Source organism: Camelus ferus, chromosome 15 (genome assembly GCF_009834535.1).
Source record: "Camelus ferus isolate YT-003-E chromosome 15, BCGSAC_Cfer_1.0, whole genome shotgun sequence".
Classification (NCBI taxonomy): Eukaryota; Metazoa; Chordata; class Mammalia; order Artiodactyla; family Camelidae; genus Camelus; species Camelus ferus.
Window position 1 is genome coordinate 50,526,666 of NC_045710.1, and position 27,902 is coordinate 50,554,567.

Below are 27,902 nucleotides of genomic sequence, written 5' to 3' on the forward strand. Positions count from 1 at the left end.
AATCCTGAGTTGTTTCAGTAGCCCGCACAACTAGTTACTCTAAGTAGCACCGAAAGGGCAAACCCCACAGGATGAGCAAAGCCTGGTAGGACCCCTGCAACGCCATTTTGGGGACCTCTTTCTGCTCTTTACAAGCACATTAAAGTGCAGGGCACAAAGGAACCCTCTCCTTTAGGTGAACATCTGCTATGACCATCATTCACACATTCATTTCATCCGAAGTTTACTAAGAATTTACTCCATGTCAAGAAGTGTGCTAGAATACAAAGTTTCTGATTTTAAATACCTTACTTTCTGAAGGCAGAGTTACTTCTAAAATAACAAGATAAGCCATATAGTTGGCAGAAACAAAAGTACAGCGGAAACACAAAGGCATGAAAAAATCTGTTAAACATAATGTCAAACAGAAGTGAAAAGAAGAGATAGCTCTAACAAACACCCATATACCCATCACCCTGCTTCGGTCACAGTCAGCTCATTGCCAGTCTTGTTTCTCTTCTAAATCCACTCATTTAATTTCAAGACATCCTATTATTTCATTCATAAATACTTCATCACATATCTAACAGATAGGAAGTCTTTTTAAAACATAGTATGAGTCTAAATCTTGAAAACTGATTAAGTTTTTAAGATGTGAGGTAGAATCAATATACAATAAAGTGCATAGATCTTAAGTTGTTCAATTGAGTTCAGACAACTGGAGAGCCCTGTGTAACCACTACCCAAAACAAGACAGACAACACTTCATGGCCTGGAAAGTTCCCACGTGCTCCTTTCTAGTCAGTTTCCCACACCCAGCCAGCTACTTTCTGATCTCTATTACCAGAGATCGTTTTTAACTGTTATTGGGCTTTTATAAATGGAATCATAGAGTATGTATGAGTGAGAGCTTTCTAGGCAAAACAAAAAACAAACAAAAAAAAGGGAAACGCATTCCAGGTGGAAAGAGCTATATGTACAAAATATAAAGTGTGGAAGAATATGTCCAGAGAATGTGCACAGCTCAAGAGGGTTGAAAACTAGGACGGGTGACTGATAGAAGTAAGACTAAAAGAGGAAGGTCACTGGGAAACTAGGGTTTCCAGATTAAACTCTGTTGTTAATTCTGGGAACCAAGTTGTTAAGTAAACTTTTCCCAATGCCTCAAATTATTCCTTTGACCTAAAAATTGGTCCGGCTTCTCAATATGCTCCTCTCTCCTCAGCTCTCCAGCTGAGAGTGACTGAGCCAGGAGCACTTAACAGCCCAGTGGGGCTCGCTGCCATCTCGTGCAGAGGCCTCCCTGCCGCATGAGGGGAGGGGACAAGCCCTCCTTGGCTTCCGGGTGAGAAGGCACGGTCTCCCCACCTCCCTGTTTTAAACAAGCAGTCCCAAGTCTGAGGGGCAGTCTTACCATTATCTGGATTTCTCTCTTGCACACCTGGAGATCATGCTCATTGTTGACAAACATGCGTTTCAAGGCACATTTCATTCCATTGCTTGTCCTCACCAGAAACACGATGGCAAATCCACCTGTGAAGGAAACATACACACAAGCTTGTTTGAGTCAAGCTTAAAGAGTCTGTCGAATGATCAGTGGTGGCTGCGGGTGCTGATGTCACTGTCCACGGGACTGATGCCCTCGTTAGCTTGGCCTCGGGCTGGTCTGGCATGGAAAGCATTCTTAGATTCTGGGGACTCAGAGGTACTACTTGTGGGACTGGGTAGCAAGAGGCAGAGAAACTGTTGCTAAACGCATATCTCAAATAAAGGAAGAAAAGTAATTATCTTCCAAAGAACCTGCAGATAAACAGATGAACAAACCGATGAAAGAAAAAAGAACCAACTACATTCCAACTGCTGTCCTAGGCACCTTGAACTCTTTTTTTTTTTTAACATTTTTTATTGATTTATAATCATTTTACAATGTTGTGTCAAATTTCAGCGTAGAGCACAATCTTGAACTCTTGTTTAATTCACATCACAATCCTGTGCGGCTGGGTGTTTTTTCCCTTTAAGACAACAATTACTACTTGAATAAAACAGAAGCTCAAAGAGATTAGATTCAACCAAGGACTTTTTTTTTTTAATTTCAGTCCAACACTTAAACAGAGAGACTTGAAAATTATTCCAATAACTGCCCTAAGAATAGTTGGCAATTAATTTCAAGAATCATCTTTTCTTCCTTTCTTCTCATCCCTCCTCACACCATCCCCAACTCAAGTCAACAACAAGACTTCAAGGATTCCTCCTGCCCTCCCCATCTAATAGGGCCTGTTGAGAAGACACAGACATTGTTATGAAAGTGTTGCTCTACCACAGCAGACACCAGCCAAATATGAGGATTACTGGGCACATTTTTTAATGTTTGCACTAAACTTTCTCTAAAAAATAGTTACGATTCATTAAAAGAAGTTTCTAGAACTCTATCAGAAATTCTTCAATGCTCTGAATTTTCTACACCTTAGCATTCCACGAATTCTTAGAACTCCTAGCCTCAACCTCACTCTCCAAATACTGTAATAGATGTTCAGTGCCATTGTTAAGAGGGGTTTAGAGAGAGAAGGTGTGGCAAAATCATCAAAGTTGAAGGCTTTGGGATAAGTAGCAGTTAGATCAGATACTCAATCCATCTGCCTGCTCATTACACCTACATAATTTAGCTTCAGCTACCTTGCACATTGACCTTGGGTGGAGAAAAAAAATCGCTAGGCTATTCTCTGCATGGAGGCGGTGACTAATCGGATGGAGCTGAACACTGAGAGAAGTCATCAGTACGGAAACTTGAGCAGAGGTGATGGCGTAGTAGTGGGGCTAGTATCCACATGTAACATTGATTGATACACAGCAACCAGCAGTGATTACAGAAGCCAGAGGTCCGGGATAGAAGACTTGGGTCCCAACCATTCCTCTCTAAATCCTCTGCAAGCCAGAAGCACTTTGGTACCTGTCTGTTGATGTTCATGGATTTCCTGTTGTATCTTTACAATACCTGTTCTTTTTCCAATCAGCTTGAGTAGGATTCTGTCCCTTGCCATCAGAGAGAGCTTTAATCATAAAGCACTGTTGCATGTTTTCATAAAATACACACATAATTTTGTGTTAAAAAGAATTTTTTAAATGAGCTCAAATGTTCCAAATGTGCGTGTTGACAATGATTTACCAGAGCCTGCATGTTTGTGTATTTCCTGTCAGTGTGTTCTTCAGTACCCAGATGCACACTGAAGTTTACCATACAATTTTAAATTTCAGCTGTCATCTCTCTAATCTTTGTACCTCAATATCATTTTCCATTTTCTTGTAATACTTTAAAGTCTACTCACATTGCTCAATTGTCCATTTAATTCTAGAATGTTGAATATTTACTAAAAAAGATTTTTAAAACTCTAGCATGCATTGACAGGTAGAGGTCTAACCACACATTAAAAAAAAAACCCTCAAATCTAAGATGCAGTTTAATTTTTAGGCTATCAGAATTTTTCTTGTAATAAATATGCACATTTAATGCAGTAATATTTGTCTTCTTTCCCTGCTCCCCACAAAAAGCTATTAAATTCATGATGCATCTTATAAGCAATTAAAACTGGGGGAAATGATAATACAAATTACAGAATTCCCAAGTATAGTCATAATTGTTTTGTGAACAATCCAAGTGGGTATTCATTTTATAGGTATTTTGAATTAAAAAAAAAATCAAAGAACTACAGACTTTGCACCAGTAGTGCTCCTAGGAAGTGGTAAGTCCAAGCATTTTGCTTTATGGGTGGAGGAACCAAGTAAGGCTGAGGATCCCATGGCCAGTTATAGGCAGAACTTGGACCAGTGTCACCATCCTGATTGTCTAAAAAATGTTCTTCCAACTTCACATATCTTAGAGAAAACTGTGCAGTACTCATTTAGATAATATGGAGACACCTGACAGTGCTGCAGAACAAAAGTTGGGGATGACTATTTCCTACAGTTCTGTGATGCGCAGCACCACTACAGGACAAGGCAGTCCTCTCAAAAGCAGGTTGGTGATGTGGCAATTTGAGATAATTGTCACCAGATGGGAGCAGTGGAGCTTTCTTGGCCAGGCAGCAAGAAGATCTTTCCAGATGGGGTGGAAGAAACAGGTCAGGAGCCTCCCACATGATCCGGTCAAGCACAACCAGTGGAGAAGAGCCAGTCCAGATCCTCAAAGCCTATGACCAACACAAACCTAAAGGCAAGGTAAATTCCTCGAGGCACTGTGCCTCTTGCAGACAGAATCATGTCCTTAGGAATCTATGCCCATAAAAGGGCTTATCTGTAGGTGAGAAGCATTTAAACCATGGCTTCTTGATCATGAGATCAAATTCGAAGTTGGACAGGATTTGTCAGTTTAAAGATGTCAGCCGCTATCACCGTGTAGTTGACCAAATGGAGTGTAAACTCAAGGTAGGGGGACATAGCACGACTCGAGATATGTCACCACGGGTCCTCGGCCACCACACAGATCAGGGTGACAAGATTCCCAGCCATAGCTAAACAGGGTACTGGGATTACAGAAGGCAGCTATAAGACCTCAATAGAGATGCTTCCTTTAGATTGAGTTGCATCTCTAGATCTTGAGTAAATGGAAAAATCCAAAGCTGAGCTGGGGATAATTTAGACAGACGTAAAAAAAACTAACATTCAGCAGAGTCTGTGCCAAGCTGCCCACTGGAGCCTGTGCCAGCTGCTCTGCCTACTGGCACTTTCTGAAATGCTCAGATAACCTCCATGATTTTACTGGAGCCTATCTCTTGGGAAAATTCATGAATTTATCAAATCATAAAGGGAAAAAGTATCTGATTCATTATCTGAGGGAAACAAGGGAAAGAGGCAGGATAATTTTGATACAGACATACTTTTACCTATTACTTAAATACATAGGAATTTTTTTTAACTTCCACAAAGAAACATGCTTTCTCCCACTTTTCCTAAAATACAGAGCACTCTTGGTCTAACTTTCTCCCTCTAATTTTTGATGATGTAGATGGTACTCACCATTCACTATGAGTTTATAGAGATTTTGTCTGTTTGGTTCCCCTCTGTATCTTCATGCCCTGGAATAGTGCCTGACACATAGTGAGCCCTCAAAAATGAATTAACTCTTCTCTTAATGTGACTACAGAAAATAGAAAAGGCTACAGAGAGTGGCTGAGACTGTGGGAAACCAAAATATATGGCTCATGTAAAGGAACAGCTACTACACAACTCCAGGTAATAGTTGCCAGGTAGGAATATGGACCCAGGTTTATCATCGACACTTGGTATTATTGGTCTTTTTATTTTAGCAATTCTAGTGTGTAGTGATATTTAATTGTTGTTTTAATTTGCATTTCCCAATAGATCCTTCGTCATTTAAACTCTTAGGATTACCTAGTTCCCACCACTTTCCTGATAAAAGTCTTTAATAAGCATGGGGAGGAGGGTATAGCTCAGTGGTAGAGTGTGTGCTTAGCATGTACAAGGTCCTAGGTTCACTCCCCAGTGCCTCCATTAAAAAAAGAGAGAGAGAGATAAATAAATAAACCTAATTAACTCCCCCCGCCAGAAAAAAAAACAAAAAACAAACAAATAAACAAAAAGCATAGGATCATGGAGTGACCGATGAAATTACTGAGATAACCTGGACTTCTACCTCTCAAGCAAAGGATCTCTTTGGTCTGCATTTCCTCAACTGCAGAAATTAAGACTAAGTTAGTGGTGTCTAAATGAATGGGTTCCTTGGAGACCAAGGATTACAGGAGGTGTTTCAGGGGTCCCAGGAGAAAAAAGTGACTCCACTTAAGGGCAGGGCTCTGCACACGGCTTTCTTTTATCTGCTTAATATTAGTTCTGAAAAAGATGCTGGGAGAAAAAGAGGGAAAACTCTGCTTTAAAGGAGAAAAAGAAATGCCCAGTTCTCTCCTGGGAGAAGAAGGCAAGTGAGAATTTGTAATCAGCAGTGAGGGGATTATATCATCTCTAAAATCTCTTTAATTCTGACATCAACAAGAGATCTCGGTCATCAACATCATTATCACGACCGAAGGGTTTTAAACATAACCTCCTCAGGAGCCTGATCAGGACATTCAGCATCAGCAATGGGGCGTCTGAAGTAAATTTAGTGCCTCTCCTGACTTCCTCTCAGATACTGAATCATGCTCGCCAGTACCAGGTCCTGGGAGCTGTTCCGAGTGAATTAAGATGCCACTGACTTCCACTTTGCAAGGACAAGCAAGGGATGAAGAGGTGAGGTGAGCGGAAAGAGAAGAAACACATCAAACTGATTATCCGAGCAGGGACGCGCACGGAGATGGGAAACAGCTGGGCAGACAATGAGCATGATTAGACCATGAGACAAAGAAGCCCATCACGATGCTGAGACAGGGTTTCCGGATTTGCTGCCAAGGAGCTTTTTGGTGGATGTTTATAAATCGAGCCTAGATTCTGGGCACAAAAATCTGCTGCTTGCTTATTTCCTGCAAGTAAAAGGCCACTTCCCTCCCTAAGTCCACCTTTAGGAATGGCTTCCACTTGTCTGAGATGAAAGGAGGCCCACGCCAGAGCCAGAGGAAATGAAAATGAAGGCAACTTCACCCACCCCTACACCCTGGCCTGTCTCCGCTTCTCCCCCCTACAAATCCTTGTAAAGTGGGTTTAACCCAAAGAATGTTGTTCACTTAAGGCAGCTTCTCCTGGAATTACCCTAGGAAGAGAAAACTAGCACAAAATAAAATGGCAGTGTTTTCCCTCTTTTTCTCCCAGCATCTTTTTCAGAACTAATATTAAGCAGATGAAGGGAAGCCATGTGCAGAGCCCTGCCCTTCAGTGGAGTCACTTTTTCCTCCTGGGACCCCTGAAGCATCTCCTGTAATCCTCGGTCTCCAAGGAACCCATTCATTTAAATACCACTAGCTTAGTCTTAATTTCTGCAGTTGAGGAAATGGAGACCAAAGAAATACAGTAACTTGTCCAGAGCTGCCCTTTCTTTTACATCCTCCCGGATAAATTTCACTTTAACTGGGAAAACTGTGCTTTAAAGGAGAAAAAAAAAAAACCTCAAGAATATTTTTAGCCCTATGTAAAAGTATTTTATAAAGAAAAAAGGGACTACAGCACAGAAGGTCACACAAATGTCCTCACCTACAAGCCCGCCACACACACAACTGTGTACAGGCGGCTTCTGGAGAGGGGGCGGGGCCTCCATGTCCACGTGACACTGAGGCTGTGGAGTTTTCCTTGGTTTCACAGAGTCCAACAGGTTAGGTTCAAACCTGGCTCAGGAAAGCCACAGTCTCCCTGAGGCCCTGTCCTCCCACCTGTCAAGGATGGCTGAGATCTACCTCATAGCTTTGGGGGGATTAAATGACAGGAAGAGCACCGGCACACATGGGCACACAGGACGTACTGATGAACACAGGTGCTCCCTCCTGACCTCCTCCCCACCAAAATCCTTTGCATTTGTATGATAACTGACTTATCATAGAGTTCTAAATCTAGAATATCTTCTTGAGATCAAGAGCTTAAGTTCAAATGCCTACCGGGCCCAGACAGATCCTCTAAAGGAGGGAAATAATCCAGGTATAACGAAATGCAGAGACGGGGTCTGCCGATGCAGACCCACCGTTAGGGAGATGACGGGGAGGCGTGGGGACCGTGCAGAACAGCATGTGCACGCCTGGATCCGGGGGCAGCCGCTCCTCAGTGACGGCCAGTTGTTGCCCTGGAGGAAAGTGGGCTGAGGGTTGCCAAGTGTTTTGATTTCCGAGAGATGCTAGATTTTTAGGTGGAAACCCCTGACAACAACCTTTAGAAAAATCTCTTCGCTCCTGTGCAAGTTAAGGAAACCTATTTCCAGGCTAAGACTGAACGAGACAGCCCTGCTTCGATCTTGATGAGAGCCTTGCAAAGTCAGCAGGACATGCATGACAAACCCTACCTGGGCCGGCTGGGAAACTGAGGCACGGAGAAAAGCCCACGTGGCCTCACGAGGACCACTATCGAGAGGCAGCGGCAGGGCTGGAATCCAGGGGACCCATGCCTGGCTCTCACCTGGGTTTGCTCCCCTTTGCTTCCATCCCTCCCCGCAGCAGCAGACTGAGTACAGGACACCTCATTACTAAGGAAGGTAAGAGAAAATCCCAGTGAAAGGCAAAGGGCCTGCCCAAAGCTGGCCTCCCTCCTGGCCAACTCCGGTGCACTGTGCGCAAGGGCTGTCAGCCCCCGTGGGGAGTGACGATCAAGAAACTGACAAATACCCATCCACAACTCATCCACATTGGAGACAACTTTGCCAAAAGATTCAGAAGGAACAAAAATTTCCTCAGCTCTACAACAGATGGTAGGGAGCACAGCGAAGATTTTACAGGAGAAAAGGTCAAACCGAAGCATTTGTCAACACTGATTTCAGAGGGACTTGGGGCTTGTTTTATAACTCCAGTCTCTCCTCGTTCGCCTCAAATTAACAATCACCATGTGCCATCTCCTTCTGGGGAGCATGGCAAAGCACTCCCTTCTCCAGGCAGAAAGAACACCCAGATGGGGGGTGACTTAAGGTGTTCAACTTCCTCTCTCCCCATCAGGAGCTGTGGGCACAGTTAGACACTGGCAATCTCCGGCAGTGGTACAGAAACATCGATGGACCCAATGGAGGCCACAGCCCAGGCTGAACATGGGGCAGCCGGCAGCTGGCTCTTCCTTTCCAGGGCTGGACAACTGGAGGGCATCTCCAGTTGGGGGGGGGTTCTCTTTAGGCAACAGTCTATCCCACCAACCCCTCAAAAAAGACATTTCCAGAGAAGGCACCTGCCTGCCTGGAACAAAAGGTTAGGGCTTAAATTATCAAGTTGGCTCACACACACCAGAAGTTTCTGAATCATTGCACGGAGAACCAGAGCACGTTGGGCCTTGCCTGTCACCAGCTTAAATGGACCAAAAAAGGGTCTTTCCCAGAGCCACCCAGGCCCACCTTGGCTGTACTATTTCCATGGGCTGAGCTGTCTGGCAAATGTAGAGAGAAACGGTGAGAGACACCAGTAGGGCCATATTCTTCATTCGTTGACATCCCCGGGTCAGACTGAGCCATTTTCTATTCTCCATACGACAGCCACGGTGCTCTTATAAAAACAGAAACTGAATTAGCATTCTCCTGTTTGAAACTCCTCTGATCTCGCCCCTCTAAGAATGAAATTCCAAATGCTGAGTGTGGCCTGCAAGGCCCTGCGCGACAGGGTGCAATCTCTCTCCCCCTCCAGCCTCATTCATACCCAACAGCCTCTCACTGCTCACTCCATTCCAGCCACAATTGCCTTCTTTCTTCCTCAGTGTTGCTTATGCTCCACCCTACTTAATTAAGGATTCCCACGTAGGCTTCTCCCTTTGCCCTGTCCACCTCATCCCTGGCCTGGTTGGCTCCTACAAGTCATCCTTCAAGCTTCAGGCTAGATGTTACTTCCTCGGACCAGCCTCCCCCAGCCGCCCGTGCTCCCCCACCCCCTTCTGATCAGGTTACATCCCTTGTTACACACAGCGCCCTTGACTTTTCCTTTGGAACATATGAGGAGTATAATTAAATACTTAGGTAGGTGATTTCTGGTTTGATACCTTTCCCTGAACCCTGTAAATCACACAAGGGCAAGGACAGAGACTGTCTCACTGCGGCCTCTATCACCCAGCACAGTGTCACCCACTACACAGAAGGTACTCAGGGGTTCACCTAGCACCGTAAGGGATACCAAAAACAAAACAAAACCAAAACCACTACACAGTGTCAGCTTTGCAGAAGGTGAGAATCTAGTCTGGGGCAGAAGGAACATATTTTGAGAGAAGGTCCTGGCAGTCTACCCCACAGAGAAAAATCACAACGGAAGGTCGCCCGAGACTAAGCCAACCGGACAGTATCCCGGGGCAATACGTGCAAGGTGCATCTTCCCGGAGAGCTTTCCAGAAATCCCTGTGCTGTCACAGAGTGCCACTTGTTCCATGTGTGAGCCCTTCTTTCAAAAATAACACTTGAGCTGGAAATGAAAAACCCTCTTCAGTTGAGAAGGAAAAGAAATTAAACAGCCCCACACTCAGTCCTGCCTCATTCCTCACCTGAAGGAGTGGAGAGCCTCTCAGGCATCAATTGTCTCACCCCTCAAGTCCCTGGTGCCAGCCATCTTCTAGTAAGTGGTGTGCAAACAAACAGAGCAGCTGGGGTGGGCCAGGGGGCGTGGCACCTGTGCCCGAATGCGTCAGCCCCCACCACAGACACCCAAGCTCTAGCTCTGATCACGTCCACCAAGACTTGACGTGTGTTACTGGTCCATATTCTCCAAAGGCGAACTGGGGTTTCAGCAAAGCCAGAGTTTAGCAGACATTGTCTCACCTTCCAAGTAATTCCAGAGCATTCCACTTTAAGTTCATACTTCAAAGCTTACTTCATTTTCTGCACTTTCTGCTTTTGTAGGAAGATCAGAGCTAACTAGCTCTGTTCCAGAAAGAGCATTTTCTAGTGTGGTGATGTGAGCTGAGCAGCCAGGTTAAGCTGTGTTCTCCTGGGACATGCGCTGACATCAAAGGAAATAATGTATGTTTTCAGCTCTTTAGGTGTCATAGGAACTGGTGTCCCGACACATCTGCTTTATCCCGTCTTTCTCATCTGCCCCGACCCTCCTAGTTGTGAGAGGAGGTGAGCTCTCATCCTGGAGAGCAGGGTGGCATTTTCTCAGCTCCCGGCTGTTAATTGTGTGAGCCTTCCTCGCCCAGCTCTGTCTCCCAACGCTCTCTCCTCTCCCACTGTCAGAACTTCTACCTTTTTGCTGCTTTACTCCCAGGAGATTTACACGTTATTCCATCTGCCTGGAATACCCTGCCCCCATCCTCTGCTTGATAAAAGGAGCTTAAGATTGTTAAACTAACACCTCTTCTTCCCTTTCCCTGATAACCACCCTCGGCTTTCGCAGGACCACACATTTCGCCTGTATCTCCTACTTCTGCACTTAGCAAAATGTGCCGTGATTACCTGTGATACGTTCATCTCCACTCGTTACGCTAAAGCAAAGAGGGACCTGCTCTTTTCTGCCTTGGTAGAAATATTATGTTACTACAATAGTTTATGATATACTATATGATGCTTTATATAGTATTTTTTACATAAAGTATACTATACATACCTTATGATACCATTAAACACCAGTTTATGGACTCTGAATACTATGAAAGGTATGTAAGGCCAACACTGTTCTGTAGGTGGGGCACTTGAAAAATCAGTCACCAAAGAAAATTCAAATGGCAAACAAGAGCTTCTTATTTCTCTTGGAATCCTCAGGGCTAGTATAGCGTTTGGTACATAGTAGATGATTAATAGATTGTCCACAAATTAATAGCAATCCAGTAATGCTACTTCCCTGCTTATGAGTCTCCTCTAGCTCTTGACCACTTAAGATAAAATCCCAGCCTTAGTGTGACATACGAGGCCCATCATCACCTGGAGCCCGCACTGAGCTGAGGGCCTGGACAGTGTCCACCGGTGCCTCGGTGCTTTTTGATCGTGTTTCCTCTCTGGAATGTCTGTCTTCACTTTAATTAGTAAATGAGTAGCCGTAAGTCCAAGTGCAGCTCAAACCAGGCCTCCTATGTGAACCCTGACCTAACAGAATGCCCATCCCTACCCTATTTTCTCACCCTGATTATAGCCCACCTGCCTGCATTTCAGTCTTTCACGGGGACTATATGCTCTCAGAGGGCAAAGATTTTACTTTGTTTTTATTCACTGCAGGAAACACACTGGTCTGGCTTACTGTACCCTTCACCCCATGCTGAAATAATGATTAGATCTGTTATAGCAAGTGACCCCCTTCTCCGAGCCACCGCTAACTGGGCCAGAAGTGGGCAGCTGGCGCAGACTCTCCCTTGAGAATCCGAGTGACAACCTCAGGAATCGTAATCAGAAGGTGCTGTACAGACCAGGCTGGTAGCTACTGTCAGTCACACACACATTCACAAATAAGCAGAGAAGAGCGGTCTGCAAACAAAGTCCAGAGATCAGTGCAGACGCCGGGCAGAAGCTGCAATCCGAGACTATGAGGCTCCAAGGGGACAAAGACAGACAGAGAGACACCTGATAACTTTCCAATACTCACAAAATCCAGCTTCACTCTGCTGTTGGGTTCTGGAAGGTTCCTCTGTATTTATTCAACGCGTTCCTTTTGACTTAATCTAATTTGAATTAAATTTCTCTTCCTTGCACCCTAAGACACCTTGTGCCAATATGTTTACAGAATACACAAGCTCTGATACAATCGAAATTTTAATAATTTTAACTACACAGCCTCCTTTAACAGAAAGTATCCAGAACAGAGTGTTAAAACAGCGTATTAAAAATTGCACTTGAAGAGTGAAAATTTTTGTTAAAAACTAGATTTACATTAAAATAGAACCTGCATTAATATACACAGCTCTAAGGAAGAAAGTGGGGGAAATCTGTTTGGGAAAGGACAGACACAGGGCACTTGAACAGAGGAACGTGGTCTGCTTTGTAACCTTTCTTGGACTCACAGATCAGGGTTAGGGAGTTGGGGAGACAAGATCTCCAGCATTCAAATTACTCATTATTTGGAGATGCCGAGAAGACAGTTTTTACCTGGGATCATCAGAAAGCACTCATAAAGAAGAGGATTTATTCTCAGATGGGAAGGAACCGACAGGGGGGAGTCTTTTATATCACGTGAAGGAAAGAGCTCTGCCATGGACCAACCCAGGGAGGCCTTTCAAGCAGGTGAGTCTCCAAAGGGCCCTGGAGCAACCAGCCCCGAACAATGCACTGAATTCCACGAGGGGAAACCTTCCTCTGCCTTTGGTGCAAAACCAGGGTTGGGACTAGGGTAAATGGAGTGAGGCCCTTGCCATCAGTACAAAAACACAAGGTCAGTATTAATGATTTTTTTCCTTTTGACTCATGCTGCAGTATGGCTGGGCACAGCACTGTGTTAAACTGATAACGGTCTTCATCTGAAAATTCTGTTCATCATGGTTTCTTGCATTCGTATTTTTTAATTGAAGTATAGCTGATTCACAATGTGGTGTTAATTTCTGGTGTGCAGCACAGTGGTCTAGTTATATGCATTTTCTTTTTCATTATAGGTTATTACAAGCTCCTGAATAGAGTTCTGTCTTGCATTCCTTTTCATTTTTTAAACATTACATAAAAATACTGTTTAGGTTGATAACTGAGTTTTGGGGTGCTCTCTTAAATTCTGCATTGAGGTGAGGACCTCACCCTAGGCCCAGCCCTGTGTGAAACTGCTGTCTGCACAGTGGAGAGATCTGCCCAGGCACCATACTGTCCTTCCATTCTGCCATTCCTCAAAGGGAGGAAACAGAAACTCAGTGAGTGACTCCAAAGGAAGTAAGGGCTAGGAATCAAGAAGAGAAACAGAAACGTGGAGTCCGTTTCTGGCTCTCAGTGGGAGTACAGTGATGCAGTAAAGCCCCTGGGATGGCCTGCTCCAAGCTCCCTGGGCATGGCTGAGATCAGACTTGACTCGGGCGCCAAGCATAAAAAAAAAAATCAAGCTTCACTGAAGCAGAGATCAAGCACTAACAGCTTAGATACCAACTGGGTATCAGCTAATCAACTAGATCGACAATGAGTATCAACCAAAACAGAACAGGGCAATGTGGGTTAGAGAGAAAGGTGTGTCTTCCAAGATCCAGAGTCTTGGGGGGTCTCAACAAAGGGTTGTAGAAAGAGGTTATGGGGTCAGTCAGCTAGAAGTCTAGGGGAAAAGTATCTGAAACTTCATTAGACAAGTGCTCAACTCACCCAGGAGCCAGGACAGACCCCAGGAGAATCCAAGATGTCACAGGGTTCCAAGAGGTTTATGCCAAACAAGGAAGGGAAGTAGATCTGAAGAACAAAGGATCCCACCTGACCCGGGAGTAAGAGTACTAGACACCGCCCAAGTACCCAGGACTGTTACAGCTATACCTCAAAGAAAGGAGAGGACACAAAAGGAGAGCTGAGTATTCCTTAAGCTGTATCAGCAAGAAGTCGTACCGTCCGTAAGAATGTCACCCGTACTGCCTGGAAAGCAACATGGAAATATGTATAAAAAGTCCAATACATCTTCTGACTCAAAAATTTCACTTCTGGGACTCTATCTTACGGAAATAATCTGAAATATTCACAAAATGTGTACAAAAACGCTAAAGACAAAAAAAAAACTGTAAGCATGAAAAATGGACGTTACTTAAATGTTCAAAAAAAAAGATTTGATTTAAAAAAATTAAAGTTTGTTCATACAGAAGAATGTAATGTAGCCATTAAATATTTAACATTTTTAATGTTAAAATGTGCACAGTATATTAAATTAAAAGCGCTGAGTTAAGAACTATGTAAACATGCACATAAGCAGTAAAAAGACTAAGAAGAAAATGCAACAAAATGCTGTGAAAGAAACATGCAAAAAATTTTCTAAGACTGAGTTACCCAAGGATGATGGGATGGTAGATGATTGCTTTCTTCCTTATCCTTATCTTTCTTTTCCTAATTTTCTATACGGACTATATATTATCTTTCTTAAATTATATCTTTCTGTTGTTTATTTTAAAGAAACACTTGTCTTCCAAAACTTGGGAGGCGTCTTAAGAAGGTAAGTCTCCAAAAAGGACCAGGAAGGAGGACAAAAGGACTGACTCATGCACACAATTCCACGTGGAGAAAATTTCCTCTGCCTTTGGTGTAAAACCAGGGCTGGGACTAGGGTGAGAGCGGGTAAGGCACTTGCCTTGGGCATGAAATTTATGGGAGTGGCCAAAAACTCTAACTTCTCTCTTCAGTGACTTTCTGTGATTAAAATATACAATATACAATGACTGACATAATAGGAGCACGAGTCCTGAATAGAATACTACTTAAAAATATTTATACGTTAACAATTATGCTTGAGTTTCATGGTGGTATAAACATATGATGCACACACATTCAAAACGCAGGTGATATATGTGGAATCTAAAAAAAAAAAAAGGTACAAATTTTATTTACAAACCAAAAACAGACTCATGGACATAGAAAACAAACTGGTTACAAGGGGAAAAGTAGGGGGAGGGAGAGATTAGGAGTTTAGAATGAAGAGATATGTATTATATATATAAAATAAACAAGGGCCTACTGTATAGCACAGGGAACTATATTCAATTTCTTATAATGAGCTGTAATGGAAAAGATTCTGAAAAAAATATATAAATATACATATATTTATATATATGTATAACTGAATTGCTTCGCTATATACCCGAAACTAACACTGTAAATAAATCGACTACACTTCAATAAAAAGTAAGAAAAAAAAAGCAAGCAAATGCCAGTGAATTAAAATAATCAGCTTAATTAACCATGCTTATGAGACGTTTATCAAGGCCTAGGTCTACCTGGTGACAGACATAGGCACAAATGGCCTCTGAGCTCAAGAACTCAAGTCAACCATCACAGAAGCAACACCACCCCGGACAGCAGGCTGAAAACTGCTCTGTTGTTAATACAAATATAACCAGAATATAAAGAGCAAGAAACATACACGCAATGTAACGCTCCACAGCATCAGGGCCACGTGGCCTGTTCTCCATCGAACCTTCACATCTTCCAGCTATTTGATAGCACATCTGTTTAGGGCACATCCAAAAATAGCACCACTGGGATTCAGCTCTGCACCAAGCACTTCCACATGCATCATCTAATCGCATCCTCATGACAGCCCTGTGAGGCAAGGATTATCATACCCATCTACCTGACGGGGACCCAAAGGCTCGCTCTGTAAGCAGCAGAACCCCGGTAACCTGGGCACGTGCCCCGTGTCCCGGATCTGTGCCTAACAGGCTCATTTCCTAAAGCCCACCTGCACGACATGCTTGTAAGGTCTCCCCCAGCACGTTCTACTGTGATTTTTCTCGTCAAATTACCCATCATCCATTCAGAGACTCAAGTCCCATTTTACTGGCAAGTGAGACAGAGCAAAGAATTCACTGAACTTCCCATTACTGACCTCTGGCACCTTGTACTTAAGAGCGGGCCGCTGTGCTGTCCTGAGGAACCAGGCTACTCCTTAAGGTGTATGCCCCTGCCCTGAGGGAGAAACGGTGCCCTGACAGTCTTCCTGTTGGGTTCCATTCTAGGTCACCCACCCACCCCAAGCCCAGGAAGGGAGCGCTGAGTGAGAGTCTGGGAGAGTGCCAGGTAACTACTGGGGCATCAGTTTTCAGCACACCTTCTATCTCCCAGCGAAGTGGAGGAGCTCATTTCCCAGACCCATCTGTGGGAGGGAATTCAGCTACAAAGCTTGGGTTACACTTCCTCCTTCCTGTCCCTAACCCCGATTCTCCTGCCCCTTGCAGTCACCCTAACAGCAAGAGGTGGGGTGCCACCAACACTGTGGCAGAGAGGAGGTCAGGTACTAGGAAGAGACCTGCTCTTGTCCCCAACTGCTTCCCCAGGAGATGTACGGGACCCAGGCCTGGCAGCAGCGTGTTTCGGAGGGGCTAGCATTTTAGGTCACAGAGGCGATGGGGATGCAGGAGATGGTACTCTTCCTTATTCTTTTTTTTTCTTTCCTTCACAGAGGTCCTGGGGATTGAACCCAGGACCTAGTGTGTGCTAAGCATGTGCTCTGTGACTGAGCTATATCCCCCACCCCCTTGTTCTTAAATTCAAATTCTTGTCACCATCCTTGGTTCTCTCTTTCACCTTCATCTTCACCAAGGCCCCGCGGGGACATTCAGGCTCCGGGGAAACGCGGTCTCAGCTGGAGGGGAAGCCTGTGTGTTGAGGAGGCGGGACGAGAACCCACTGCAGGTCCCTCCCACTCCCAGGGCTGTAAAAGGGAACCCGGAACCTTACCTCTTGGCTTTCAAGCAGTAATTAATTACGGCCAGTCAGAGGGTTTTGGATGAAGTGGAAGACGGTTAGCATTAGGCAAACTCGGACCAGACACACATCCCAACAGGCTATGTTAGAAAGAGTATGTGATGGAGGTGTGGGGACTGTTTTCAGCGAAATTTTGAACAGAAAGATGCCTGTAGGCTTTTCTCTGCATGCTGAATATTGAGGTGCCGACTGGTCTGAACCTGCTCGATTGCAATTAGTGATTCAATGCCAAGGAAACCTGAGAGTCCAGCGCTGAGCACATCCACAACCTGGCTCAGACGAGAGTTCAAATGCAGTGAGATCCTGTTCCCAGGTGTAACATCTTCCCCACTGGGCGCCCACTGGTACAGCACAACTACCCACTTTTGTTCTATAATTATCCTCGGGGTCAAAAGCATCTTTTGAGAAAATCTCCAAACCAAAAGCCCCTCAACTCCTCCCTTCCTCCACCCCAACCTACCAGCAGTTCTCAAGTCCTGAAAAGTCCTGAATCCACCCAGTGTCCCCCAACATTCACACCCCTCTCTCCTCTAAGTTCTCTGGATCAGCTCCATTCTTGCCTCCATCCCCTCTCCTGTCTCTAGAGCCCATCACAGCCCTTTAAAGACTTCATTCCAGAAATTATCCCTCCTCTCTTGTATTTTCAATTATTTCTCTCTACTGCCTCTCTCCCTGCAGTATTTAAACAGGCTCCAAGTCTCTCTGATCTTGAAAGGAAAAACGTTTCTTCACCCCTTTCTTGATCCAACTAGCTACCATCTTTCCCTCTCCTTCACAAGCAGACATTTGTAACCATCTCCAGGCTTCTGTCCCTCCACTGTCTACCTCCCAGTCATTCAGAAACCTCTGCCCTCTCCAAGGCCTGCTCTGTGGCTCACACCAGGACACTGCTTTTCAGATGTTATCTCACCTGACAGCCATGCAGCACTTTTCGCTGGTGACACTCTTGAATCGAGAACTTTCCCTCTGGGCTTCCAAAGAAAATGACACTAGACGTTCAGTTCTTCTACATCTCTGCTTCTTGGTCTCCTTTAGAGTTCCTCATCCTCTTCCTGCTCCTTAAATGCCAGTGTTTCTTCAGGGTTCAGTCCTGAGTCATCTCTGTTCACTCTGTAAATGCTCCCTAAGCAAGCTCACCCATCAAGCATTTGGGCATTCTTTAATTACATTCATAATATTCACAACTCTCCCCAGAGGTCCAGAACCGTCTATGTGACTTTCTCTATTAACCTGACAGACCTGTCCACTTGTAAGTTTCATAAGCACTCCAAACTCAGCATGTTTGAACTAAAATCAAGCCCTGTATGTTCCCCCCCAAATCCTCTCAAGCCTCCTTCCCCATGTTTCCCATTATAGAGAATGTGACCACCACCTACCCCATTTCCTCTCTCCATCAACTCCCTCTCCCCAATATCCAACTAATTATCAGAGCTTACTGATTTTTCTCCATCTCTCAAATCTGCTTACTTCTTCCCACACTCACTGCCATTGCCTTATTTCAAACCCTCCTCATTTTCTTCCAGGAGTACAACAATTTCTTAGTGTACCCTCAGAGTAGAAAGCTTTGGGGCATCTGCCCAACTCAGTGATTCGCATTTCTCTGGACATTTCCCTACCAATCATGTGTGACTAATGCCCTCACCCTCATCCTTGCTGGCATTGATGGGACCAGTAAGGATGTCTGGCTCAAGCTTTGGCCAATCAGACTCTCTCTCTCGGAAAAGTGGAATCCGGTTTAAGTCTGTGCAGGCAACTTAAACGGCAACAAGGGAAAGTGGGAGCTGTACGGGAGCCATGTTGAGCCACATGAATGCATGCAATGGGGAAGTCCACCTGCAGAGAGGAAGGAAAACCCAAAGCAGGGGCAGAAAAAGCAGAGATGAGAGCGACAGAGACAGAGACCCCCCCGAGATACTTCCTGGTCCTCATCTCAGACCCTTGCCATGAGTCAGCTGCACTCCTGCTCCCAGAGTCCATGAGACACCCACCCCCACCTTATCCTTTGAACATTTTCCCTTGTGTATTTCAGCTAGTTTAACGAGGTAACTATTATGTGCTTACAGGAAGTCTTGATCAGTACACCTGGAGCAACCCACTTCTCCGCCCTTGGTCTCAGCTTCCCCATCCATAAAACTGGAACACTGAATTAGACAAACTCTGTGAAGGCAACAAGTATTAATACACAACAGCTTTCAGGCAGAGTGCTATTTCTATATTCAGTCTATTTGCAAAGTGATGGTCACCACCTGCCCAAGGACAAGGACAGCCAAATGTATATTTTAGGACTGTGATTTAATAATCAAGTTTTTAAAAGACACTGAGTTTAAAAACAAATTAACAAAAATAACCAATTTTTAACTCAATGAGAGTGTTTTACTTGTGCCCATTTTCAACCCATTTACCATAAATGTACATTTTTAAATTACTTCCTTTTTCAAAGCCCTGAATTGAAACATTTCTCTGCAATTTAGGAGCTCTCATTTGGCACTCTGTAGGTGGGCCAGTCTATTTTCAATGGGCCGTTTCTGAACATATTTAGAGAATGACTTTCACTATTCATCCTTATATTATTGCAGAAAAAGAGATTCACTTTACAATGCTGCCCTGAATATAGTACCCTGTGTTTTTTTAAAAAATAAAACCTTTTGTCTTCTCAACAGGCTCTGGATAAACCCAAAAGCCACCTATTGAGTATCCAATATACAAAGCACATACTACATCACTGATAAAGTACTTAGTAAATAGCTAAATGATGATAAAGAGTGATTCAGCAGACCTGGGTGGGGTCCTGGGTTTTTTTTTTAAGCCTCCAGGCGAAACAGATCATCTGCCAATCTGGAAAACCACCGCCCCAGGATCACAAGCATTTCAAATCCTTCTGGAGAAAAAAGTTAAAGAGGCAGTATACTGAAATCACCCAGACTAGAATCAGAGTATCTCTTTATATGAAAACCTGTGTGTGTGTGTGTGTGTGACTAAATCAAATCCTACCAGTGGTTTAGAGGTAAGAGAGGTGGTCAGGAAGTTTGACTATGCTGGCTGGCTTTGTCTAGGGAAGGAAGCTAATGACTTTGCAAATTCCTATTCTTCTGAAAAGATCTGCTACTGGGGAAAACAAACTATACCATAATCCAAATTTTAAATGACTTTCAAGATCCTGCAGAGAAACCTCTTGGCCAGATGCCTGCTCAATCTCAAGTGTGAAAGCAAAGAAGGTCGAGAAAAAGACAGAGGCTATCCCAAGGCTGTTTCAGAATCAGGGTCCAACAAGAAGTGGTGGTCAAAGGGAAGAGAAGAGGCAGACTGAGCGTGGAAATAAACCTTTCTGTTCCAAAGTGTTCGCAAATGCACAGAAAAAGGAGGCTGATGTCTGGCACCTTAAAACTCTTCCCTGCTGCTCTACGGACTCTGCTGGAAGTGAAGACAACAGGGAGAACAGCACATAGTACCCAAAGGGTCACGTCCATGGGCTGCACATGGATCACACCCACGTAATCACATGTCACTGCCACTGCCACAGAACTCTTGACAGCGTTTCAAATAAATCTCCACGTGAGAGATACGGAGGGGCAACAGAAAGAACAATGGGCCAGGAGTCAGGAGACCTAGTCTGGTCCAAGCTCCACAAATGACAAGCCATGACCTTGAGCACGTTGCTACACTTCCCTGGGCCTCCATTTCCTTAAATAAATGTGGTGCTGGATTAAAGTGTCAGAAAAACCTCTGACCTTTGGAGCCGGGTGCCTGCCATATTTTGATGCTTCTTCAGGGACACGAAACATACTAAACAACGTCCTAAATTCTATGCAGAGATTTTTATGAACAATTCTTGAAAAGACAACACTGCTTTCATACTGGAAGGTAGGGGTGAGCAGCAGAAGGAAATGAATTAAAAGAAGGTCCCTGATAAGTTGCAGCAGGGCTAAGAATTAGCAAAACATTATTTCCTCTGGGATGTTCATGCCAGTCGCTTTCTCGTTTTCCTGATACAGGCACAGTTTCAAAACCTAAAGGTAGAGAGATTTTCTGTTACAGATTCTCCTAAAGAGTGTTGAGAAAGTTTGCTATTTTCCTTGCAAGTCACTCCTTAGTGCACAAATGGGTGTCAGTATCCTCTTAGGTCTCAGCCTCATGGCTCACAGTCCATAGCCTCCTTTCCAGCTGAGTGTAAAACCCACAGCAGTTCCAAAGGCACACTCCCTTCACTTGCCACTTTCCTGACAACCGCATGATTTTTTCATCTGATTCCGGCCCCGAGTCCCTTCTGAGGCAACTCATCAGGTCCCTAAGCATAGTGGCTTGCATTTCAATTCGACACTGACTTAGTTTCCCACTTTTTCATGGTTCCTGGATTTAATGTTTTCATCCATAGTACAAACTACCCACTGAAAAAAACAAAGCGGATTTTTCACTCTTTGACCTGAATGGGAAAAAAATGTCTCAATTGCTTCTCCAGGCAGACTTGGGGTTTCTGGCCATATTGACAGCCACCTTCACCTGACCACCCTTTCCCTAACACAGGGAGCCTCTTCTATGGAACAATTAATCGTCTACCACTTAGCTCTCTATGCTAACGGGTAATATCTGCTCAGGAGCCTCAAACACTGCTTCATCTCCCTCCCCCCTGACCTGCCAACCTCCTTCAAGCAAGTGTTTCTAATGTCATTTACCAACCCCCCCCCACCCCCCAGACACACAGCTTCCTTAAGAATCTAGCATCCTCCTTGAAAAACACAATCAGGGAATCCTAACCAGGCAGGCGTGACTCCTAAGCAGATGGCAGGCCTCATAATTAGGTCATTACATAATACCTCTTTTCTAACCAGCTTCACCACACTCCACTCGGAGACCCGGCGTTAGTGAGCGTTACACTGTGGTTACTTGAATGTAATTCGCTCTTGAGAACACAGTAATACCATATTTTGCTAGGAGAAAAGAAAGAGGGTGAGAGAGAGTGGGATAAGTAAGAGCCAGAAGTTGCTTTTAGCTTCAGTTTTGAGTGGTCCAGACATACACAAGCATCTGTCTCTCTTGGTGCCTTGATTTCCCAACCTGTGTCATAGATTCATGCCAATCCCCGGTTGCGTCAGTTTCATTACCAGACTCACATATAAAATGTTATATCCTATGGTTAGATTTCTATAGGAGACTCCAGCACATTTAGGTGTCTTGTCAGGCTCTCAACAATTCATCACTGAGCTAAAGATCGGCACAAGGTGGCGTCCACATGCACATGGGCAGCTGTTGCTCTCAGTAAGATCCCAGGTCGGCAACAAACCAGGTCTAGCCTTAGATCTCCCTCGATCTCGACCTCCACCTCCAGACACTGAGATCTCATTTGCATCTCCTCCACTCCCAAGGAATCTAAAGGCTTCCGCCCCACTTCCAAGGCAGCTTCCTGCTCTGGTTTTGCCTCTCCCTGAGTTAGCTATGCCCCCCAAATCACTGCTCCTTTCACCCAACAGCAAAACTGCCGTTCTTACCCATCTGTTAGACTGGGGGGAAACGGGGGTCTGATGCCTGTTGTTTGTATCGATAGTCTACAGTCTGCTGAAGTCATTCACATATATGTTCTCATTTCCTCATTACCGTAGACCTGAATTATCATTTTGTAAGTTCAGAAAGTAAAGCCCAGATAAATATTACCAAAAAAGGAAGGTATATAAAAATTCAAGCTATCACTTAAGATTCAAAGACTATCCTATTAAGAGAAGGAACTAGGATCTCCAATTGATAGGATGTACGATGGGAGGTATTTCTGAGCTAGAGGTCCCTCCCTCCCTTCCACTTCCGGCTCCCCAAGGACCTTAGCTTAGCATTTATACTTTGGTCACCCTGAGTTTTCCAAGTTCTGACTGGCCGGGGACAGTGGCTCTGTTGGCCCCTGGGTCCAATGGGCTGGCCTAGGGGCTCAGTGCCCACCCTCAACACAAATCTCAGACCGTGACACCCAATGCTCTCTCTCTAGGGTCGTGCCCCAAGTCCTAAATCTCTCCTGGATTGTTAAATCAAAGCCTTGATTTCTACTTGAAAATCTACGGGGGAGATCAAAAATCAAATTTAAGAGTCACTTAAATTCAAAAAAGTGGGTTTGGACTAGATCAAAGGCTTTACACATGATGTGGCATGTGGTACAAGGAAAAGAGCATGACCTTTACGCCAGAAGGTTCTATGGTTGCATTTCTAGCAACAAAACTTACTTGTTTATATAACCTCGAGAAAGGTACTTTACTTCTGTGTGCTCCAGTTATTATCCATATTTTGCAGACATAGAATGTTTCTCCTCCAAGGCTATCAGGAAGCATTAGAAAAACATATATTTATATAAAAGGGCCTAGTACAGTGCCGGGCACACACATGGTCCTCCTTTTCCCTCCCCGGCAATGGGAGGGACATGCTCCCTGCCCTCTGCTGCATTCACTGCCTTACGGAGTTCGGGAAAAACTGAAAAATATGCAGCCCACAAAAACACTGTAGGATGAATCAGAGGACTGCAAACTAATTAGAAAGCACAGCAAAGAGATCAGGGTGACCACCCGAAGGGCAGGTTTTGTCCAAGCACTGCGACTCTAAAATAATCATTGAGTGGCTTTTCAGGCCTTTTCCAGGTGAGACGCTTAAAAATGAACAGAACAAAGCAGTCAGCTGAAAAGCTGTGGGCCTGTGAACCTAAGGCAAAATGGGTGGCGGAATACCAGGCTGGTAATGAGGCAGGAAACGCCAGCAAGAGACTTCTGGAACTGGGAAGCCAGGGGTTTTGGAGCCCATGTACCACAGCGCTAATAAGTACTTGTCTACACAGCTTGGAGGAGCTGAAAGGAGCTGGCTATGATAATATTCAAAAGGCTTTATAACACCAATGAAGTCGGGAAACCCGGATTCCAGTTGTGGCTTTGCATTAACCAACTATATGGCCTTTAGCTAAAAATTCTTCAAAGGCAGGGGAAGCATTTTTTCTTTGCACTTTCTGAATCACCTAGAGTAACAAATGGTCAGTGCAGGGGACGTGCTGGACTGAATGAAGGACCATCTGGCTTCTAAGCCCTCTGGGCCTCAGTTTCCCCTCACAAGAGGGTTGGAAATATTACCTCTGGGCCCCCTCCCGGACTCGCATCCGTTCCATCGTTCTCCATACATTGTCAGTTTCTCAATTCTAACGGCAGGTCAGAATCATCTTGTAAGTTCCACACTTGAATCTAGAAGGCACTGAGATTCAGAATCCTCGGGATGGTGGGTTTACTTTTAATTTTTTTTTTTTTAATCTCCACAGGTTGATGGCTGGCGGTGAGAACTAATAGACCACACTTTCAAATGCAGCCATCTGTCTGAAACAAGGGAAATGAGGCCAAGTCTTTCCGTATCTCCCACCTTTCTGCCAAAATCAGCAGCTTCCATTTTCTAAAGCAAGCCTGCCTCATTCTAAGGAGCAAGGCTGTGGAGTTCGATCTGGGTTCAAATTCCACTGCAAACACTCTGCAGTGACGAGACCTCAGCTCGTTTATAAAATGCGGGACCATCAGCGCTCCACAGAGGTGTTACAAACATTTCATGAGACAGCATCCTAAAGCACCTGGCACACGTCTAACTGCCGAAGCAGTCAACAGACGTTCGCCCCCGTGTCCCCTCACTCCCTCCTTCCTAACTAATGTCCATTAGGTGCGTGTCCGACACCACCTGCACCCCTCAGCAAAACTCTGGCTACGGGAACTTTGGCTGATATGAAATTTGCTCCATTTTCAGTATCTGTCCTGAGCATCAGCTTCTCCATTCCTTACATTAAAAGGGGAGACTAAACCCAACCTCTTCTTAACTAATGATTCTCACTATATTATAACGGTTTGTTGTCAGCAAGATGGCTTCAGGTGATGCAAGTAACCTGAAATCCCACATTCTGGATGGTCAAAGTGAGACCTAGTCCTCCTGGGTGCCTGTGGCATCTGAGCATGTATGAAACCAACCCTGGTAGTGAACTGTGTGATTTTGTGTCTCCTCAGTTCTGACTTTTGTTTTATACTTGCTACTATGGCTACATTTTTTTTTCATGCAGGTTTTTATGATGTTTCCATTAAACAGGCTGGTTTTATTGAGTTCTACATTATTTATTTTTATCAAATGGCACATCTGATCTGTAGATCAAGGTTTACTATTGTTAGGACTATCCTAGTACATCATGTGGGAGAATATTTTATAAAGAGCTCGATCTGGATCCTCCAACAGAATAAATGAAAGAACTGCTACCAAAAAGGCAGCCTCTGATTTTCAAAAGCACTTTCATTGCTTTTTAGATGTCTTTTAGAAAACGTGGAATCAGTCTTGAGAGACATAAAAACAATATGCTCATACGATACGCATGAAGTCAGCCTTCTTTCGTAGCCTAATCACAAAGCCATCACTAGTGTCATCTGGGGTTAAGGGTCAGAGAACACATGGGAAACCAGGATTTTCACTGAGAAATCTTGGTCAGAGCTGGGGAGGGGGGAGGGGAGCACAGATGTGTCAGATTGGACAGGACTTGAATAGTCCTTGGACCAAGCAAGAAGTTAACACTAGGCAAACAGGCAACAGAGTCGGGAAATCACCCAAATAGCGCCCAGATAAACAGCAGATTGTATGCCAGCCAGAGTAGGGAATACAATTACTGGACTGTGAAACTGGCTAGTGGTCAAGCACTGAGGTACAAAATCAAGGCATAGAAAGAATATTAGCAGAAAAAGGAGACCTAGGGGATATGAACAGAATAGATGCAATATTCCAACTAAAGGAAGGTAAAGGAGTGTGGGGTCTGAAAAGCTGAGATAAGTGTCCTTCAAAGCAGAGAGCCCCGCCTAGGCATGTCAAGTGCTCAGGCACAGGTAACAGAGCACCTGGATGGGGTGGTTCAGGACAGGGAAGTTAGCAGCTCCTGGTCTAGTTCAAGGCAGCCTCTATTTTCTCTCCACAAAAGAAAGACAAGCAACATGATTAAAAGAAAACAAGTTCCAAATGGTCCTGATAAAATAATCTACAGAAGCTAGCTCTGCCAGGCCAGGGGAATAAGTCAGAAACCTCTCTACGCTCTGCTCAGTGCGTGCGACAACCAACAGCGAAGGTGAGACATGCAGACGAGCTGGGAGCTTCATCCCCCATTCTCTGAGCTGAGCTAAAAACAAGGTTCCGTCCACTTACACCGGCAGAGTCATTCTCTGCAGCTTCCATGCTGGGTGAGGCATACTAACTTCCTGGTCACTTCAGTGCATGCTGGAGCTTCTCTCTAAAACACCCCGTTTTAGATGGCATTATCACAAACCTCGATCAGTAGCAGCAGAAATGCTAAGGATTAAAGTAGAGGACATTAAAGCCTTAGAACAGGAGTGAACATACATTCCAAGAAGGTTATATAGAGACACTGTTGTATGATCAGTCTGTATACCCACCCCCAGGTTGCTGTTCCGCAGCGCTTGTCCTTCCTGGAGGACAGAGCCGGGGCAGGAGTGATTCAGCATAAGCCATCCCTGCTAACCTCGTACACAGCCTACTTAATATAGCAGGCTTAGATGTCTCAATACTGTAGCTGGCAACACTCAGATTCTGCACGTTGCTAATACAATGGCAAATCAAAAACAGTTTTTAGGTTTGCACAATTTCTCTGTTTAGAAATCCCAGTACCTAATGGGAACTTCCCTTCACTTAATCACCCATTACCTGGATAACACTGGAAAAGTTTCAACTTCTCTAAAGCTCCATTTTCACAGTTGTAAAATGGGAATAATTATATCTATCCTAATAATCTTAACGTTAGTGATAAGATCAAATGAGATAACGCATAAAAGAGATTTAACATAGTATAAAAATATGATGTTCCTTCCAACCCCAACTCCTACCTCCCAGAAAAAAACACTTGGAATTTTGTTGCAGAGATAAGACATCAAACAGTGAGAAAAAAAAAATATAACTCTATGGAAAAACAAATATTAGCCAAAACTGGTAGGAAAAGTTTCTTGGGACAAATGGAACTTTGGATGGAGGCTGAAGGAACGTGAAGATTTGGAAAGGCAAATCCATTTCACAGGTCCAGATTTTATAGAGCATTTACTTAAGCTGCAGTTAGAATATTTATAGTTAAGAAGTTAATATTATTAATATCACTGCAATTTTATTACTCTTCATGACTTTGAGAAATAGGTAGATTTCAAGCATGAAGTGGATAAAGAACTCAATTCAGAATGTCACAGCAGCAAAGCAAAAAATGAAGCCCAATTCAACACCCCACATTACCTAGCTCAAATAGAGCATGAAATAATTGGAAATCAATCAAAACTAGTAAGGTCTGCTGATCACCCACCACACCACTTTGATCCCAAATAAGAGATTCCGTCATGTGCCACCAAGGAATAGAAGTATAAACCCTGTAACTCAGTGAATCAGGACAGGAGAAATAAGACCATGTTTAATAAAGAAGTCTCTGTAAATGACTTATAAATCACTTTTTTTCTCGAACCAAGAGTGTTAGAGTCGGTTCTGTATTTCAAACCACAACGACCACAGATAGTCTAATGAAACTTAAATAGGGAAGCTGGGGCAAGATGTCGTCAAGGGATCTGCTGACAATTTTCCTAACATTTTATTAATAACTCCCAGTTACCTGGCCCTGGTTCTACTCCATGGAGGGATCGATAAAGAGATGAAGAAGTGAGGCAGAGGAACCAAGTGACTGCTGGCATCCAAAAAAAAAGAAAAAGGACTATTTCTCTAAATTCCCAGTTTCTCTAATCTCTAGACTAGGATAGAGTTCTCAAGAAACAGTCCACCAGGGTGTTTCACAATGCACTGACATCATGTCCTGCCGGCGGTTCCTATGGGGCAGTGCCTAAACCCACTTCAAGATCTGTCCCACCACTGCTTCTTAACAGAGGGTGGGGAGGGTATAGCTCAGTGGTAGAGTGTATGCTTAGCATGCATGAGGTCCTGGGTTATCTCAGTATCTCTATTAAGATAAATAAATAAATGAATCAGTAAACCTAATTACCCCACCCCCCCAAAAAAAGCAAAA

At 44.2% G+C, this 27,902-nt stretch overlaps 1 protein-coding gene across 13 annotated transcripts in view; it reads right to left on the reverse strand.

Moving 5' to 3' along the window:
- AAK1 (AP2 associated kinase 1) overlaps positions 1-27,902 on the reverse strand; it is a 147,599-nt gene that overhangs the window by 81,529 nt on the left and 38,168 nt on the right. For all 13 annotated transcript variants that reach the window (XM_032497730.1, XM_032497724.1, XM_032497726.1 and 10 more), the window contains exon 3: positions 1,394-1,512. In XM_032497730.1, coding sequence (XP_032353621.1) covers positions 1,394-1,512 — 119 coding nt within the window. The remainder of the gene's footprint in view (positions 1-1,393; positions 1,513-27,902) is intronic.